Source organism: Oxyura jamaicensis, chromosome 33, assembly GCF_011077185.1.
Source record: "Oxyura jamaicensis isolate SHBP4307 breed ruddy duck chromosome 33, BPBGC_Ojam_1.0, whole genome shotgun sequence".
NCBI lineage: Eukaryota > Metazoa > Chordata > Aves > Anseriformes > Anatidae > Oxyura > Oxyura jamaicensis.
This window is the reverse complement of record NC_048924.1, coordinates 117,948-132,615: the sequence shown is the minus strand read 5'-3', so window position 1 is coordinate 132,615 and position 14,668 is coordinate 117,948. Positions and strand designations below refer to the sequence as shown.

The window sequence follows — 14,668 nt, the reverse complement described above, 5'->3', positions numbered from 1 at the left end:
AGCAGACCAGTCTCGTTTTCTCCCTGGCTCCAAGAACATTTAAGTTATTCCATCCAAAGCAGAATGGATTCAGTCAAAGAGAGTGGCCTGTGAAATACACTGTCTGGACAGCGCGGTATCGCCTTGGGACACGGTAGTAGAGGCTCAGGCCCCGTTCAGAAGGGGTGGAAACTGGCTTTTGTTTGCCACTAAAGGGGCCGCAGCTCTGCAAGCTGTCAGAGGAGATCGCCCCCGGCCTGCATGCTTACCTGAGATTCCTGACGCACGCTGATCTCCTCCCCATCCTTCTCCACCTCCTCCTTGCTCAGTGACCTGGATACACATTTGGTTTTGTTCACAGATTCCTCGACCACTTTTTTTTCAGACTCCTTCATTATTTCCAGAGACTCCTGTGTTGTGTTGCTATTTGACATCTTCAGAGCCCTACAGCGTAGCAGTGGGCACCTGCCAGAAGAGGTGACAGAACGGATAGAAGGGGGTCAGGCGGCGGAGAGGTTTCCATTATAGCGCTAACTCTTGTACATACAGGTTGTAACTTCCTTGTAACTCATCTGGTGTACTCCAAACTGAGCATCCTAATGACAGCCCCCCCCATTCATCCCCTCAGAGGCAGCCCCTGCTTCGAGGAGACCTTGCAGGCGCTCCACTATTTTTCCCAGGACTCTGAAGACATCAGCAGGGCTGAACAAAGACCCTGAGATATGCAGAGGTCCCTACCCTGCCCTTTAAGTTCTTTGATGTGAGGGAGAGGCTAAGGGTAGAGCTCCCGCTAACGATCACGCAGAAGCAGGGAATCCAGAAGGTGAAATAAACTCAAGCAATGGGAGGAGGGGTGCTCTGTCCTGGGACAAACAACAACAACAGCAAATCCGCATTCTTTTTTCCAAACCCAGCCCAGTCCGTCTTGCAATCAGTCACATCTTCAGTGAGAAAACAGCCTTGTACCGAAGAGATAACTTTGGTTCTTCCCAGAAAACAAAGTGACACCTGATGTCTTCTAACTGCCTGAGGTTAGCTACTTCAGGCAAAGTGGGAGCCAACGTTAAGAGGAAAACATAATGCTTCCTAACAAAGTTATGGTTAATTGCATCCCTTTGATTAGCAGGAACACAGCCAGTCCCTGCAAGGAGTGAGCAGAAGCAGACGAGGCAGGTGCCCCTGCCTGATGGCAGCGTTATCGGGAGGAGCGGACACGACACGTAGCTGCTCCTCACATCAGCTCCAGCTCCGAGAACCACGCTCGTGGAAACGGTGACAGCGCAGGGCCCAGCGCCCGTGGGGTGACAGATGAAGGGGCTGGGAAAGGGAAGGATGAAGGCAGGCCCCCTGAGACAGGACTCCAGAAAGGAAAGTAGAAGCCTAGATTTCAGAGAGGCTCAAACAAAAGGACTGGGCACTGGAGAACACAGCTGATGTTTATCAACTTGTTTTATTAATTGCTTTGGCAGAACAAGGCTGAAAGAGCGTCAGATTTCACAAAGATTTATTAACTCTTGGCTCCGCACGGGAACTGCTAATATTCATTAGCTAATTCAACCTCACTCCCTTTTAATTTGTGGGAATGCTGAACATAAAACGTGTTTTACTTTTAGTGCAGCTACTGGAATAATTTCCAGTTCCAGCCACTGAAAGCTGAGTGCAAGCGACTGCTTTCGGCTCACGGATTCCTAGGGGGATCGGAAACCGACTCCTTGAGGCATGCGGGGCAGACGCTGCCATGGATGACACTGCCGCAGGTCACAGGCAAATCCGCAGGGCAGAAACCACAGCACCGTCCAGCAAGAGCACCTGGGAATCCTCGGCACTGGATCCCGCGCTCGATCTAAGCGGGGAGATGGGACAGGACACTGAGAAACGGAGGAAGCCGCAGGCGCCTGAGCCTTCTTTCACACCTACTGTCTCCGATGTCAGGCTTATGATGAGCTAAAGGCTCATCGTTGCTCCAGCAGGGAGACTCACTGCTGTCAGCTCAGAGTCGCAGGTGGGAGAACGGGGAAAGGAAAAAGTTACTTAACCCGAGGCTGTGATGAGTCGGCAGCACCTGCAGGGTGTGTGGGAACAAACCCTGGTGACCCCAAAAGATGGATGGAAAAGGGTGCAGGGAAAGCAAGGAATGCCACAGGGCTGGAGCTGATGAGGCTGCACTGTCTGCTTTACGTACAGGGATCGTGCATTTCCAGGCAGACATCTACCTGCAGGAGGCTGACTAGGGATACCACGGGCACGATTACGGCCAGGGGACACATCCCCACCCTGTAACAAAATGAGCTATTTCTCACTAGCCTAGGAATAATCGTTGGAAGATCCCAGCCATTATTCACGTGCATCCATTTCAGAGCAGAAAGTTGACAAGAAGCACACTGTTAATTCCACAAGCAACTTTCTATGCCGAACATCTGAAAGTGCTGAGGACACCAGGGGCCAGAAAGCTCCCCCTTCACCTGCGCGACACGGGTAAGCAACAATAACTGGGCAAGCCTCCCGCGTCCGCTGCGGCGCTGAGCCAGGCTGCTTCAGCCCCGTGTCGCATTGCTGCTTGAGGTGCCCAATTCAGGCTGAATCCTCCTGACAAGAACCAGCAGCCACCCATGGCTGGTGCAGAAAAGAAACCGTAGCAACAGGCTGCTGCTGTTAGCCTGGCAGGAGCGTTCTGCAAACAGCCCTTCTGGCTGCTGCTGGTTTCTAAGCATAGGCGGGACCCCAGATGCCAGGACACTTGTGGGGCTGTGGGGAGGGTGGGAGCACCTCAGCCTGCCGGCTGAAAGCTGCCCGCTGCAGGTTCTTGTGCTGCACGGATCATTTGTTGCTCCCTGCCCCTTCCTGGCACGGCCCCGCGGCACAGGGTATGGCACCACCGCCGATCCTGTTAGCCGCTCCTGGAGCAACCCTGCAGGAAGGGGCTCCCCTCTGGAGTCACTCCATCCTCCTCCAGCCTCGAGGGTCTGCTCTTTGCCCCGAGCACGGCCAGGAGAAACCACCAGCATCTGCAGCAAGCAGAGCGTGAGGACGGGGAGCCCCCGCCTGCGGGTACCGCTCTCTGCTGCCGTGCCTCTGACAGAAACTGGGGCAGAAGAGGAAAAGGAGCGCCTGCTTGACGGGCATGCCAGCCTCCTCGTGCAGGGCAAGAAGTAGGACTGCTGCCCTGGACTTTCGGAGACCCAACTTTGGCCTCTTCCGGGACCTACCTGGGGGTATCTCATGGGCTAGATTGCTACAAGGCAAGGGTGCTTGTGAGAGCTGGGCAACATGAAACGTGGAAAAATGGCCTGTCCTCTTGGGCGGAGTGTAGGAATGTTGTCAGGGCCTGCAGGGATGCAACAAGGAAGGCTAAAGCCCACCTAGAGAGTCCTGCACCTGGGAAGGAACAACCGGACCTATCAGTACAGGCTGGGGGACGACCTGCTGGAGAGGAACTCTGCGGAGAAGGACCTTGGGGTCCTGGTGGACAACAGGTTGGCCACGAGCCAGCAGTGTGCCCTGGTGGCCCAGAAGGCCAAGGGGATCCTGGTGTGCATTAAAAGGAGTGTGGCCAGCAGGTCGAGGGAGGCGATCCTCCCCCTCTACTCTGCCCTGCTCAGGCCTCACCTGGAGTGCTGTGTCCAGTTCTGGGCTCCCCGGGACAAAAAAGACAGGGATCTCCTGGAAAGAGTCCAGCGGAGGGCCACAAAGATGGTACGGGGCCCGGAGCATCTCCCCTATGGGGAAAGGCTGAGACCTGGGTCTGTTCAGCCTGGAGAAGACTGAAAGGGGATCTCATCAATGTGTATAAATATGTGAAGTGTGGGAGACAGAGGCATTTGGCCAACCTCTTCTCAGTGGTTTGTGGGGATAGGACAAGGGGCAATGGCCACAAAATGGAGCCCAGGAAGTTCCACACCAACATGCGAAAGAACTTCTTCTTGGTGAGGGTGACGGAGCACTGGAACAGGCTGCCCAGGGAAGTTGTGGAGTCTCCTTCTCTGGAGATATTTAAGACCCATCTGGAGGCCTACCTGGGCAACCTGCTCTAGGGAACCTGCTTTGGCAGGGGGGTTGGACCCGATGACCTCTTGAGGTCCCTTCCAACCCCTACAACTCTGTGACTCCATCATTTCTACCCCCACATCGGGCACCTCAGAAGGTGCTCAGAATTCAAGAAGGGCATTGGGATCTTTTCTTGTCATACTGCAATGCAACTGCAGCATCACAAGGGAAAAAATCATCAGTTTTCCTCACCCCAACAGAAGACTCAGAGACACCGAATAGATATTTGTACGCTGCCCCCTCCCGAGAAACCTTCTGTCCCTGACAGCAGTGCTCCAAAAATTCAAGAAAGAGGTGTTGTGTGCTGCTAGTGCTTCTGAATTGCAATGCCTGCAAGAAGAGGTTTCCTTTCTGTGTGAATGAATCAGCCCTGCTCCCCCAGGACAGCCGTGGGACGCAGCGAGGGGGCGGCAGACACGAGCTGCAGCGACAGACAGCAGCTTGCAGGGGAAGGGGAAGTTCAGAGGGCTCGGTGGGGTGGGCGGGACAGAGCCAAGCTTCGCCAGGGAGATGAAAAGATTACGTAGATGCAGCATCAGGGAAGCCACAAAATCTGGGTCAGAGCAGAGACCAACAGAGCCACAGAAGGCGAGCGAGCTGCCGCTGGGTTTTGCTTGGGGTCTGGCAGCTGACAGAGCCAGCAGGTGAGTCGCAGTGGCGAGCACTGTGTGCCAAGGCCAGCCCCAGGGCAGCCACCAGGGATTTCCATCCTCATCTCCACACTGAAAGGGGAACGCTGAACTCTACCTCCACTGCCTCCTGGCTACACTGCCAAGCCGTGACAACGCAAGCAGCAGCTGGTCCTGGTTAGGCAGGAATGAAAGCAAGAGACTTCTGCATTTATGGTGGAATGGGTCCAGAAGCAGAGCTGGGAAGCCTACAGCTTGCTAACCCTCTTCCTGGCCTTGCTTCTCTGAGCGCAGATGCTGCTGCGAGCTAAATGAGGGCGTAAAGGCGGCATACGGCTGCTTGACTGCAGTCCGGCGCTGCAGGACAGAGGCACCCAAGGGAGCTTCTCCCACCCCACAAGAGGGCTAAGCTACCTCTGGTCTTGGAAAAAAGGAAAATAAGCAAGAGTGAGCCCCCCTCTCCCAGTTCCTGCCCAACCCACGGCCACAGGGTCAAGCCTGCATGCTTATGGGCTTCGCCACGTGCTTCAAAGATGAGAGGCTTGACTCATAACCCCCCACCTCTTCCCTGGAGGGGGGTTCATCTTTTGTTTTCCGAGGCTCATTCCAAGAAGCACTCCATTGGGCAGAGAGCAATCTTAGGGGACAGGCCCAGCCCAAGTCATCTCCACGTGCCACGTGAACGCAACACGGAGCTCCCACGCTGGGGAAGGAAGGTTGCTCGCTGCCAGCAAGAACCCCGACGCAGCCCCCAGAGGCTCGGCTCTCCACGTCCTCGCGCTGGTTCTAAACACGAAGGCGGCACGCTTAGAAACAAACCAGATCCAATCGCAACGCTAAGCGGAGCCGAACGCTCTGAGGACTCAGAAATAAACACCCGGAGGCTGGTGACTCACTGGTGGGCACGCCAGTCCCCGCCAGCGCCGATGGATGACCCAAGTCATTCTCAGCCCCGGGAGCTGGGCAGCAAAGGCTGGGCAGGAAGGGCTAGCCGGGCTGCTGGAAACCGAAGGCAGCGAACTTGGGGGAAGGGGAGGGGGGCAGCCAGGACCCTCTTGCAGCACCCCCACGGGGCTGAGGGTGAGCCCCGAACAGCACCAGGAGCCCCCCCCCCCAAGGTTAACCGAGGCTGCTCAGCCGCGGCTGCCTCCCTGCTGGCGGCGCTCATTGGCTCCCGGCTCGCCCAATGAGAAGCGCGGCTCCGTGGCAACCAGCGCTGTCACCAAGAGCAACCGGCCGGGCCGGGGGGTGAAGCGCCCCCCCCCCCCCCCCCCCCCCGGGGGGCGGGGGGGGGGGGGGGGGCTGCGCCTCCAAGGCGCTGAATCCTCCCCCTGCTGCCCCCAGCCCGGCCTTGCTCGGCCCCCAGGCTCCGCAGGGAGGCCTCCGTCCTCCTCTTGCCCTGGGCACGGCTGCCAGGGAGGTTTCCGTGGCATCGAAGCGCGCTCCCGGCTGCGGCAAGAGGCTGGTAGGAAAAGAAACGCTTTGCTAGCAGGACCCGCAAAGGCTGAGCGGCTGCGGAAACATCACCTGCCGGGGCTGCTCGGCCCAACGAAAGCTCCCAGCTTTTTCTTTTGCTGAATGGGGATGCCCAGCAGCCCCCCAAGAAGGCTGGAGCCTCAGTTCAAAAGCAAAATGGTGAAAAATCCCCCCCCCCCCGGGAACAGCTCTGTGAAGAGTAGACTTGCTTCAGGAGGTCCTGAAGCTTTAACCAGGAACAAGCAGAAGCTGCGACCGTCTCAGCCCCTGGAGCAGCCTCTGCAGAGCTTTCACCACTAGCTGCGGCAAGGGGCTCCAGTCTTCGCACCCTTACAGCTCCCCCGAAAACAAAGCAAGACACACACACCGAAATGCAGGAGGGCCAGCTGTATTCGGCTGCACAGCGCACAGGCTCCCCATGCTTAGTCACCGCTTTAAGTCTTAATCTCCACCCCCACATTACATCAAAGAGGTGAAACTGTGATGCATGGAAGGTTTGGACTTCAGGTGGAAAGTAGGCGGGAGGGAAATAGCCTCATGTGAACCAGGAGGCAGGAAATGCAGGTGAGACAGAACCCTCTAGGTTATTCTGCAGGATATCAGCACATCCCAAATAACTCCAAGGTAGGTTAGAAGATGCCAGCTGAGTGGCCTTCATCCCCAGAAGGAGAGAAAACTTGTCGGCTGAGCAAATGCCTGCACAGCAGCTTAATGCACCGTGGGCACTCCTGGCTGTTCTGGTGGCAGGAGAACCCAGCTGCCAGAGGAGAACTGTCCCATGGGGACCTGTGCCCGCGGGTCTGTGGCGGTCGAGGCTGTCCCACAGACCAGAGCCCTGGGAAGAGGCCAGTGTCCGCTCAAGCCCCACATCACTTCTAAGGCATTTGAAGGGCTGCTCACCAGCCTCTACAGGTGCTCGGGAAACCACTAGCACCAGGGCAGCGCTTCCCAGGTGCGTGATATGTGCATGGATTGCCTCACGCAGGGTAATTGAGACAACCAGGTAACTCCAGGAAAATAAAATTAGCTTGTTTCCTCCCTCAATCAATGCAAACTCTAACATCAGGACAGGTGTCAGCCTGCTATTCCTGTCCTCTGCCAACAACACAGCTGTTGGCAGGGCTGCCAAAACACTCTTCCTGCAATACGCAGGCACCAGATGTGCCAGAACAAGAGCTGCGCTGGCACCTGAGTGCCGCAGCCTTTGGGAGTGAGCTGCTCTGGGCAGGGCAGACACCTACCCCACCGCACTCAGGAGCTGCTACTGAAACGCTTCCTTCCTAGATGCAACGGAGTAGTTTCCACTGAAAAGGAGTATTTCAGCAAAAGACTGAACAAACCCCACCACTTAAACGAAAGCACGAGGCAGGCCGGCAGCAGTGCAGGCAGCGCACAGCAGAGGCAGCTGCCTGCCCTGCAGCTGAGCTCCAGGCAGGAAGAGGGCTCCACCACACAAGTTCTGCTGCTACCAACAATTAGGGGAAAAAAAAAGCCAGTTTGACTGAAGGCCTGGCTGCTTTTCATCTCAAGATCTCCACAGGAAGAACAGCACCAGGGGCTGAGACTGAAAGTTCATCGGATCATTTAAGGGGAGCACCACAGTGCCCTGGGCAGGCAGCACACGGAAGGAAGGCAGAGTCCTTCTGGGAGCGGAAGAGATGTTCTCTCTTCCCCGTGAGGGAAGGAAACAGAAGATGCTATTGAACTGTTCTGAAACATGAATAAGCCCAGCCACCTACCCAATGCCTCCCTGCACTCCACAGGGGATTCCGCGGTTTTTAATCTGGCACCTGCCACATTCAGATCCAGCTCCTTTTGGAACGAAAAACTCACGGTAGAACACTTTGCGCTTGTCTCAGGAAAGAATAATTAAAGGCAGAACAATCTGCCTCTTCCCCCTGCAGATTCCAGCTGTTCTCACTCAAGACAGGTCTTTGCTCCATCCCCCGAATGGCCACACTTGAGTGCATGCAACTGCAATCGCTGGCAAATCAGTGGCAAAGAGCTAACTACCATTTGTAGCTTCCAGCTCCTTCAGGAGGGGAGAAGAGGGACACAGCGTGTCCAGCCACAGCAGGCACAAGGCTTGGAAACACCCAGGCCATATGAACCAAGACGGAGGGGAGAAATACCAGTTCATTAACGGATTTGTTTGCCAGGAATAGGAAGGTGGCAATGCCTACTGCCCCACCCAGGCAGCTGAGGGATGAGGGGGCTCACAGCCAAAGAAAAAACAGCAAAACAACAAGGGAAGGATTCTCCCAACCCCTCATACACAAAAACTGTTGATGGGGTACAGGAGCAGCAGGACGAGTTGTCACATGCTGACGGGTAACTCCAACATAGAGCTGAGGGATGTGTTCAGAGAATCCAGCTTGATTACCCGCAATATTCAGGCCCTTTCTTTCCACTCCCAAAGCAGCCTGTATGCTACACAAGATCAGAGCTCCCGTCTAATTTCTGCTGTAAAAAGCTGATGACACAAAGATGGCCATCAATGGATTCATGCACTCTGGAGCCATCCTGCGGAAGATAATTCAGTTCAGAGCTGAAGCCAGAGGCTGTAAAGATCCCCAGATCCCTCCAAAAGCCTCCCCCTACCCTGTGCTCACTGCTCAACTTTTGATGCACGTTTCCTTTTTAAAGCAAAAAAAATGGTGGCGTTGGGGAGGGATCTCACGAAGAGGCAACCAGGCAATTGAGATGAGTTTTCAGACCCTCAAGAGCCCTAGATGGAAAGGTCTCCATCACCAAACTGGGACATTCCCGGCTGCTCTACAGCACTTCAGGGTTCAAAAATTTCTTAAGCACTTGAACTCAACGTGTAAGATTTGCTTACACCTCATCTGCAGGTGTGGCAAAGGTGACGCAGAGAATTCCTGCTGCAGTCCTTAGATGCCCATATCCCTGGGGGGCATCATCCCACAACAGGTTGGACAGAGGAGAAAGAAACCTATTGCACAAACACCTCGGGAGAGTTTGCAGAGACAGGAGTTCAAATGATACTGAAGAAAGTGGGGGGGGGGGGGGGGGGGTGTTAAACAGTCTCAGAGGCTTAAAAGTTGCCTTAGCCCAAAGTTGACAGCAATGGCAGCCATCTTCAGTCTTTCTGCTCTCCCCTCTGTTAGTCTAAGGAAATAACTGTTTATTTAATGTTTAAAAAAGAAAAAAACAAACAAACAAGAAAACAACAGTGATGCTGTTCTTCTTTTCCTTTTCAGTTTCTTTTGGGAGCTGCAGTGAAGCCATGTGAGAACCCTCTCACCCCTTTGTTTATAAAATCTGGGGGAGAAAAAAACAGCCGATAGTTAAAGAGTGAAAGGATCACAGAAGCCATCAGTATAAACATTTCTTGAGAAGGCAGGGATCAAATTCAATCCAAATGTACATTTACAGTGCTGGAAGCGTTTGTGGGCTCACTGAGGGTCCCTAGGCAGGATGGTGGGAAAAGAAATCTGAGATGAGAATCCCCTTTCAGAGAGTTCCCTTCTCCATTTCACACCGGTCTTCCCTTCCCCATCACGAGCTATTCCTGTATTCATCCAGAGACCAGGGAACTGCTCCCATGACGTCAAGGCAGTTTCCCAGCAACAATTAATGAGGGCTGTCCACCACAGGGGTTTCCTGAAAAGCTAGCAAGGAATTATCCACCTACTTTCTACAGCGTCAAGATGCAACAGGACAGCAGAGAACAGGAATTTCTGTTAACCCTGACGGGGCTCGGAAGCTGCACTCTGGCTCAGTTCCCACTGCCACACGTCACAAATCTTCTGGAGAGCCTCAGATGGAATTCCTGCCAACCAAACATGCTTGCGGTGAGCTATCACATCAGGCAGGCAACGCGTGCAGCTGTGGGAGGTGGCACCCAGGCTCAGGAGAGCTGTGTGACATGAGAAATAAACCCCTTACCCTCTTGCCTGCACACTCCTCACGTGCCTTGCCCGTGCCAATCAGAAGCAGAAGCCCAAACATTAGGAAGCTGGCTGAGAGCAAGGTATTCCCCAGCCCAGCTTGCCGTCCTCGAGCTGACTTGGGCTGGCAAAGCAGATCCTCGAGCTTTACAACCAGACCTAAATCATTCCAGCTCCTGGCAAGCCTCCTTGAGAGGAGAAGGGTTTCTCTCCCTCTCCTTTCTGTTTTCAAGGTTGATGCTCCTACTTATTAGCATGCAGGTGGAGGATCCTGAGGCATCTGAGACACTAAACAGCCAACAGGTATGGAGCAAACACAGATGCTGCGGCTGCTTTCCATGAGAGATCCAAATTGATGTCATCATCAGTCAAGGGGGGGAGTGATGTTACAAGTCAACACCATGTTTTGGCTGCCAGCTGTGAGAGTTGGACTTGACAGCAAAGCAGGAGTCTGAAGGGCAGGTGAGGTATTCACCTCCCCACTTACCTACAGCCCAAGCCTTCAGCAAAAGGAACTCAGGTGCTGCTGCTGTTTGCAGGTCCTCAAGCTACAGGTGATGCTTCCAGGTTTGTTTTTTAAAAAAAAACCTTTTCAAGAGATGAAGGGAAACAAAGCAGGTCCAATGCACCAAAATAAAGATCTTGCAGTACTGTAACTGGCTAATACACCACAACCAAGAAAAACAGTTCCTAGCACTAAATACCAGACAAAGGACACGTTATTTCCAGTCTTTTGTTTCTTAAGCAAGACTGGATGATGAGCACGTGTGAGAAGAAGGTGAAGGGAATCCAAATTCCTGGTTCCACGAAAGCCAAATCCAATTTATGGAGAGGTTTTCAAATAAAAGATGGGGTTAATATCTACACGTGAATACAAATACAGCATGCATAGTCCCACAGAACACTAAATGGCATGAACTAAGCTAAAAATTTCATGTGGCACATAGCCAATTAACAAGTAGTACACTTTTGTTATCAACTAGCCAGCTTCAAACAAGTAAAGTCTTTAAAATATAACCTGGCAGAACAGCAGGGAATATTTTGTCTTTGTAAAATGACCAGAAACTACCCAGGAGCAAGCTGCATAACCACCAAGCTACGACTCGGGGAGTACCCATGATACTGTCACGGGGAACTCCTTAATGACATGGAAGAGTACAGTGTGCTTATCAGGGATTCCCCCATCTCCTGGAGGTGCCTTCTCAGCATCACAAAAAGAGGAAGGAGAAAGCTCAGCGTACGTTAGCAAGTCCTGAACGGCTCAGAGAGCCACATATTCATTTTAGTACGGCATCTTTTTAAATTAACCCCATCAAGCAGCAGAAATGCAGTCACTTACCAGAGACGAATGATGTCAGGTCCCCATCCCTGAAACACTTGCTTGCATTTATACCTATGCTGTGTTTTGCACGGTGGGGGTGAGGGGAGAGGAAAAGAAAAGTCTCTGGTCAATCTTTCTCAAGCCCAAAATAATTGGAGACTTAATTCCAAAAATAAACTCACCCTGGTGGTTCTGTACTCTCAGCAGGTCATCTATTTCCTAATCTTGATGGAGACTTCATTGCCACAACCCGTTTGAGAGGAATTTTGCCAAGGTAATTTTGCTTCTTAGAAGACCCCGCCAGCTCTCACCCCTGAATGAAATGCTAGCAATCTTTGCTGCTGCTACAGCAAGCTAATTGCTCTGACAAGCAGCTCTAAAGCAAAGCAGAGCCCAGCTGTTCAGAGGGATGTCATAGAGAGCTCTGCCAATAGCCACATGCACACCCCCCTCCTGCTCTCATTCAAATACTTCAATGGAACTGCCTCCGCAAAGCCCCGAGAAGGCTTTAAAGACACAGCAGCCTTGTTCTGCCACGCACTGGAGCAACACAAATGTTGGTGCAGGAGCCGAGAAGGGATAGCACAGTAAGCCTAACCATCTTCCAGCAGGATTCAAGTGCGCAGACGACACTTTGGGGAACCCCTGACACATACCGAGGTAGGTTACAGGTGGCCTTGCTTCACTGCTAACGCTGGTGCCATGAACATTTCCAAGGGGTCAGCTCTTTTAATGCTTCCATTTCAACGCAGTTATTCTTTCTTGCTCGTTTTGTCAGTATTTAATCGCTAATAAGACAGGAAATGGGAAATGCAAATGACCCTAGAGAGGTTTTAAACTACTCACTTGCTTTAAACTTTCCCCAGAAAGGGGTTTTCCATCCCAGACCCGAAGACTGCGCAGACATGCAGGCTGCAGTAAGGTCCCCTCGCCACGTATCATAGCTTGCTCTCGAGCACCCGGGGCAGCCTGGCTGAACCTCTCAGCCCAGCAGGGACGGGGGACGGTTCCTGCAGCACCCTGACCCTCACCAGGCTCCCAAGTCACCTCTTGGGTTATGGAGATCTGACTACAGCTCTAAACACCAGTCTAACAGCAGCCGCCCGCCTCAAGCTCTCCTCCTTCGTGCCAGTGGTTCCTACCCCAGGCGAGGTGCAGCCAGGGCTGGAAGGAACGTGCTCCTGCAAGGCCTCGCCAACTTCACATGCGACCAGGTCAGGCGGCAGCTGGCCTCAAGGAGCCTCCTCGCTCAGGAGCAGAGCGAGGAGCAGCAGGGCTCACCCAGCGGCTGTCTGTAAACAAAGGAGGTGAAGATGAGAGTGCAGGATCAGCCCCAGGCTCAAGGAGGTGGACAGGCTCACTTGAGACAGCTGCAAGGTGGTCGGGAGGCAGTTTGAACTGAGAGTTTCCATTAAAACCAGAACCAACCACGAAGGAGCATAGTGCTGTGCTGGTAAACCCTCTTCAGGACTCATCTCTAACACTTTTGCTAAGTTAATACAGTTTCCTCTAAATGATGCCCTGCCACAGGGAAAAAAAAAAAAAAAAAAAAAGTCCAATGCTTTTTAAAAAGAACAGTAACAGACAGCAGAAAGCTAACACGTTTCTGCTCCGTGGCAAACTGAAGTCCCAGCCTGCACAGCAGACCTCTCCCACAAAGCACCTAAATTTCAGTGTATACGTGAGATTGTCTTCTCTGTTTCAAAGCCTCCTGAGCCAAGCCTGCCATGCCCGGGCACAGAGCAGATGCCTTCTCCTTCGTGCTGAAGCTGCTGTGATGCTGCCTGCAGGCTGCAGCTCCCTGCCCACAGCAATAGCGACACTCTGAGAGGTGTCCTCATGGATAAAAACAGAAGAGAAAGCAGTGACAGAGGCAAGACAAAGAGGAGGTAATGAGACAAGAGTCACTTGTGATGCTCTGACTTTTCAAGAGAACAGCCACAATTACCCAGGCCCTGCATTGGCAGAAAACAAAGGCTTCATGGATATTATGAGATCTCCCCATCAGGTGTGAAACAAAGGACTGAAGTTTATGCCTTCTGTTCCTGGCCACTTCAAGACTTCTTTTCTCCCAGCTCTGATCTTTTAAAATGAAGGCATCCATCCAAGGAAACTGAACCTCGATCTCCCAAGCTCTCTGGGAAATTGCCACTGCTGTCTGAGCTGTGCAAGCTTGCAGGACGAGGGCCTTCAACTGAGCTCGTGGGCTCTGCTAGGAGCACAACTTCTCAGTCTGCTGCACAGCCAGCACTGAGGTAGCGAGCGGCCGTCTTTGCACCAGCTCCACGACTGCTCACCAGAAGCCAGGCTGGATGTTCCCATCCCCCTGGCCTGTGCTTGGAGGGATTCTCTGCAGCACTTGAACCCAGCAAAGCTGTAAGACTTGGAGATTAGATGAGCAACTTGACACCAGGGGATTTCCCCCCCCTTCAACTTGTCTATTTCGGGGTTGTTTCTTCCCATCTCCCAGCACCAAACCAGTCCCCTGCAGTTTCAGACCTGAAGTCCACAGCCCTAAAGAAGCTCCAGCAGCTACGCTGCAAATGGAGAAGCAACAGAGGAGCTCAGGTCCACAAGCAGTGCTCCGGCATGCCTTGCTCCGGCCAAGGATCTTGGCTCCACAGAGAGAACCTTAAAATCTCCACTAAACCTTGTGAAAGCAAACCAAAAGCTTTATTTTGCTAAGGCTTATCTACGGTCTGATACATACTGACTCAGGACTGCTAAGGACAGGCAGGTGCCCTCTACTCTGGAAGTCTGCAGTCGCAAGATCAGTACTGTAAAAGGAGGCAGCTTCAGATGCTGTTCGTCCCTATCAGGTCTTCCGATGCTGTTCTTCCCTCCTCCCAGCTCTTCCCATTTTCCAAGGGCGCCAGCCTCCTGCTTCAACCCTGTTGTCAGCTCTCAACAGTGCCGTTAAAGCAGCATGAAAAGAAGCTCCATAACCTGAGCCTGAAAACCTGGTCTCTAGCACTTAGAGGCCTGGCAGATGGCTAAGCAAGAACAGATTCCAGAGCAAGAAAAGCCTTCCAGCTCCAGGACACGAGTACCTGCCCCAGACAGCAGACACAGCCTCCTGGGGGCTCAGCGAGCCCTTCCAGAAATCACAGCCCGTTATTAATATGGGTTGGCAGCATTTTGCCTTCAAGAAGCAAGCGTGTGAGAGGATTTCCTAAGCTGCATCTTTCTCCTCAGATGGGGAGACAGCATATCCTGGGTGGGAGGATGAGGAGCAGGAAGTGTGAGTCAGCCCCACCAGCAGCCTCGGCTGCCGCAGACTGGATAAAGCCCTACTGAGACTTCGCTGC

General features: G+C 53.2%; 1 protein-coding gene across 5 annotated transcripts in view; it reads right to left on the bottom strand.

Moving 5' to 3' along the window:
• Window positions 1-14,668, bottom strand: part of R3HDM2 (R3H domain containing 2) — a 54,651-nt gene that overhangs the window by 24,263 nt on the left and 15,720 nt on the right. For 2 of the 5 annotated variants that reach the window (XM_035308845.1, XM_035308843.1), the window contains exon 2: window positions 249-444. In XM_035308845.1, coding sequence (XP_035164736.1) covers window positions 249-413 — 165 coding nt within the window. In that variant the 5' untranslated portion in view covers window positions 414-444. Of the gene's footprint in view, window positions 1-248; window positions 445-11,378; window positions 11,438-11,542; window positions 11,784-14,668 lie in introns of those variants that run through there. The other 3 variants (XM_035308842.1, XM_035308846.1, XM_035308844.1) reach the window with 3 other exon arrangements.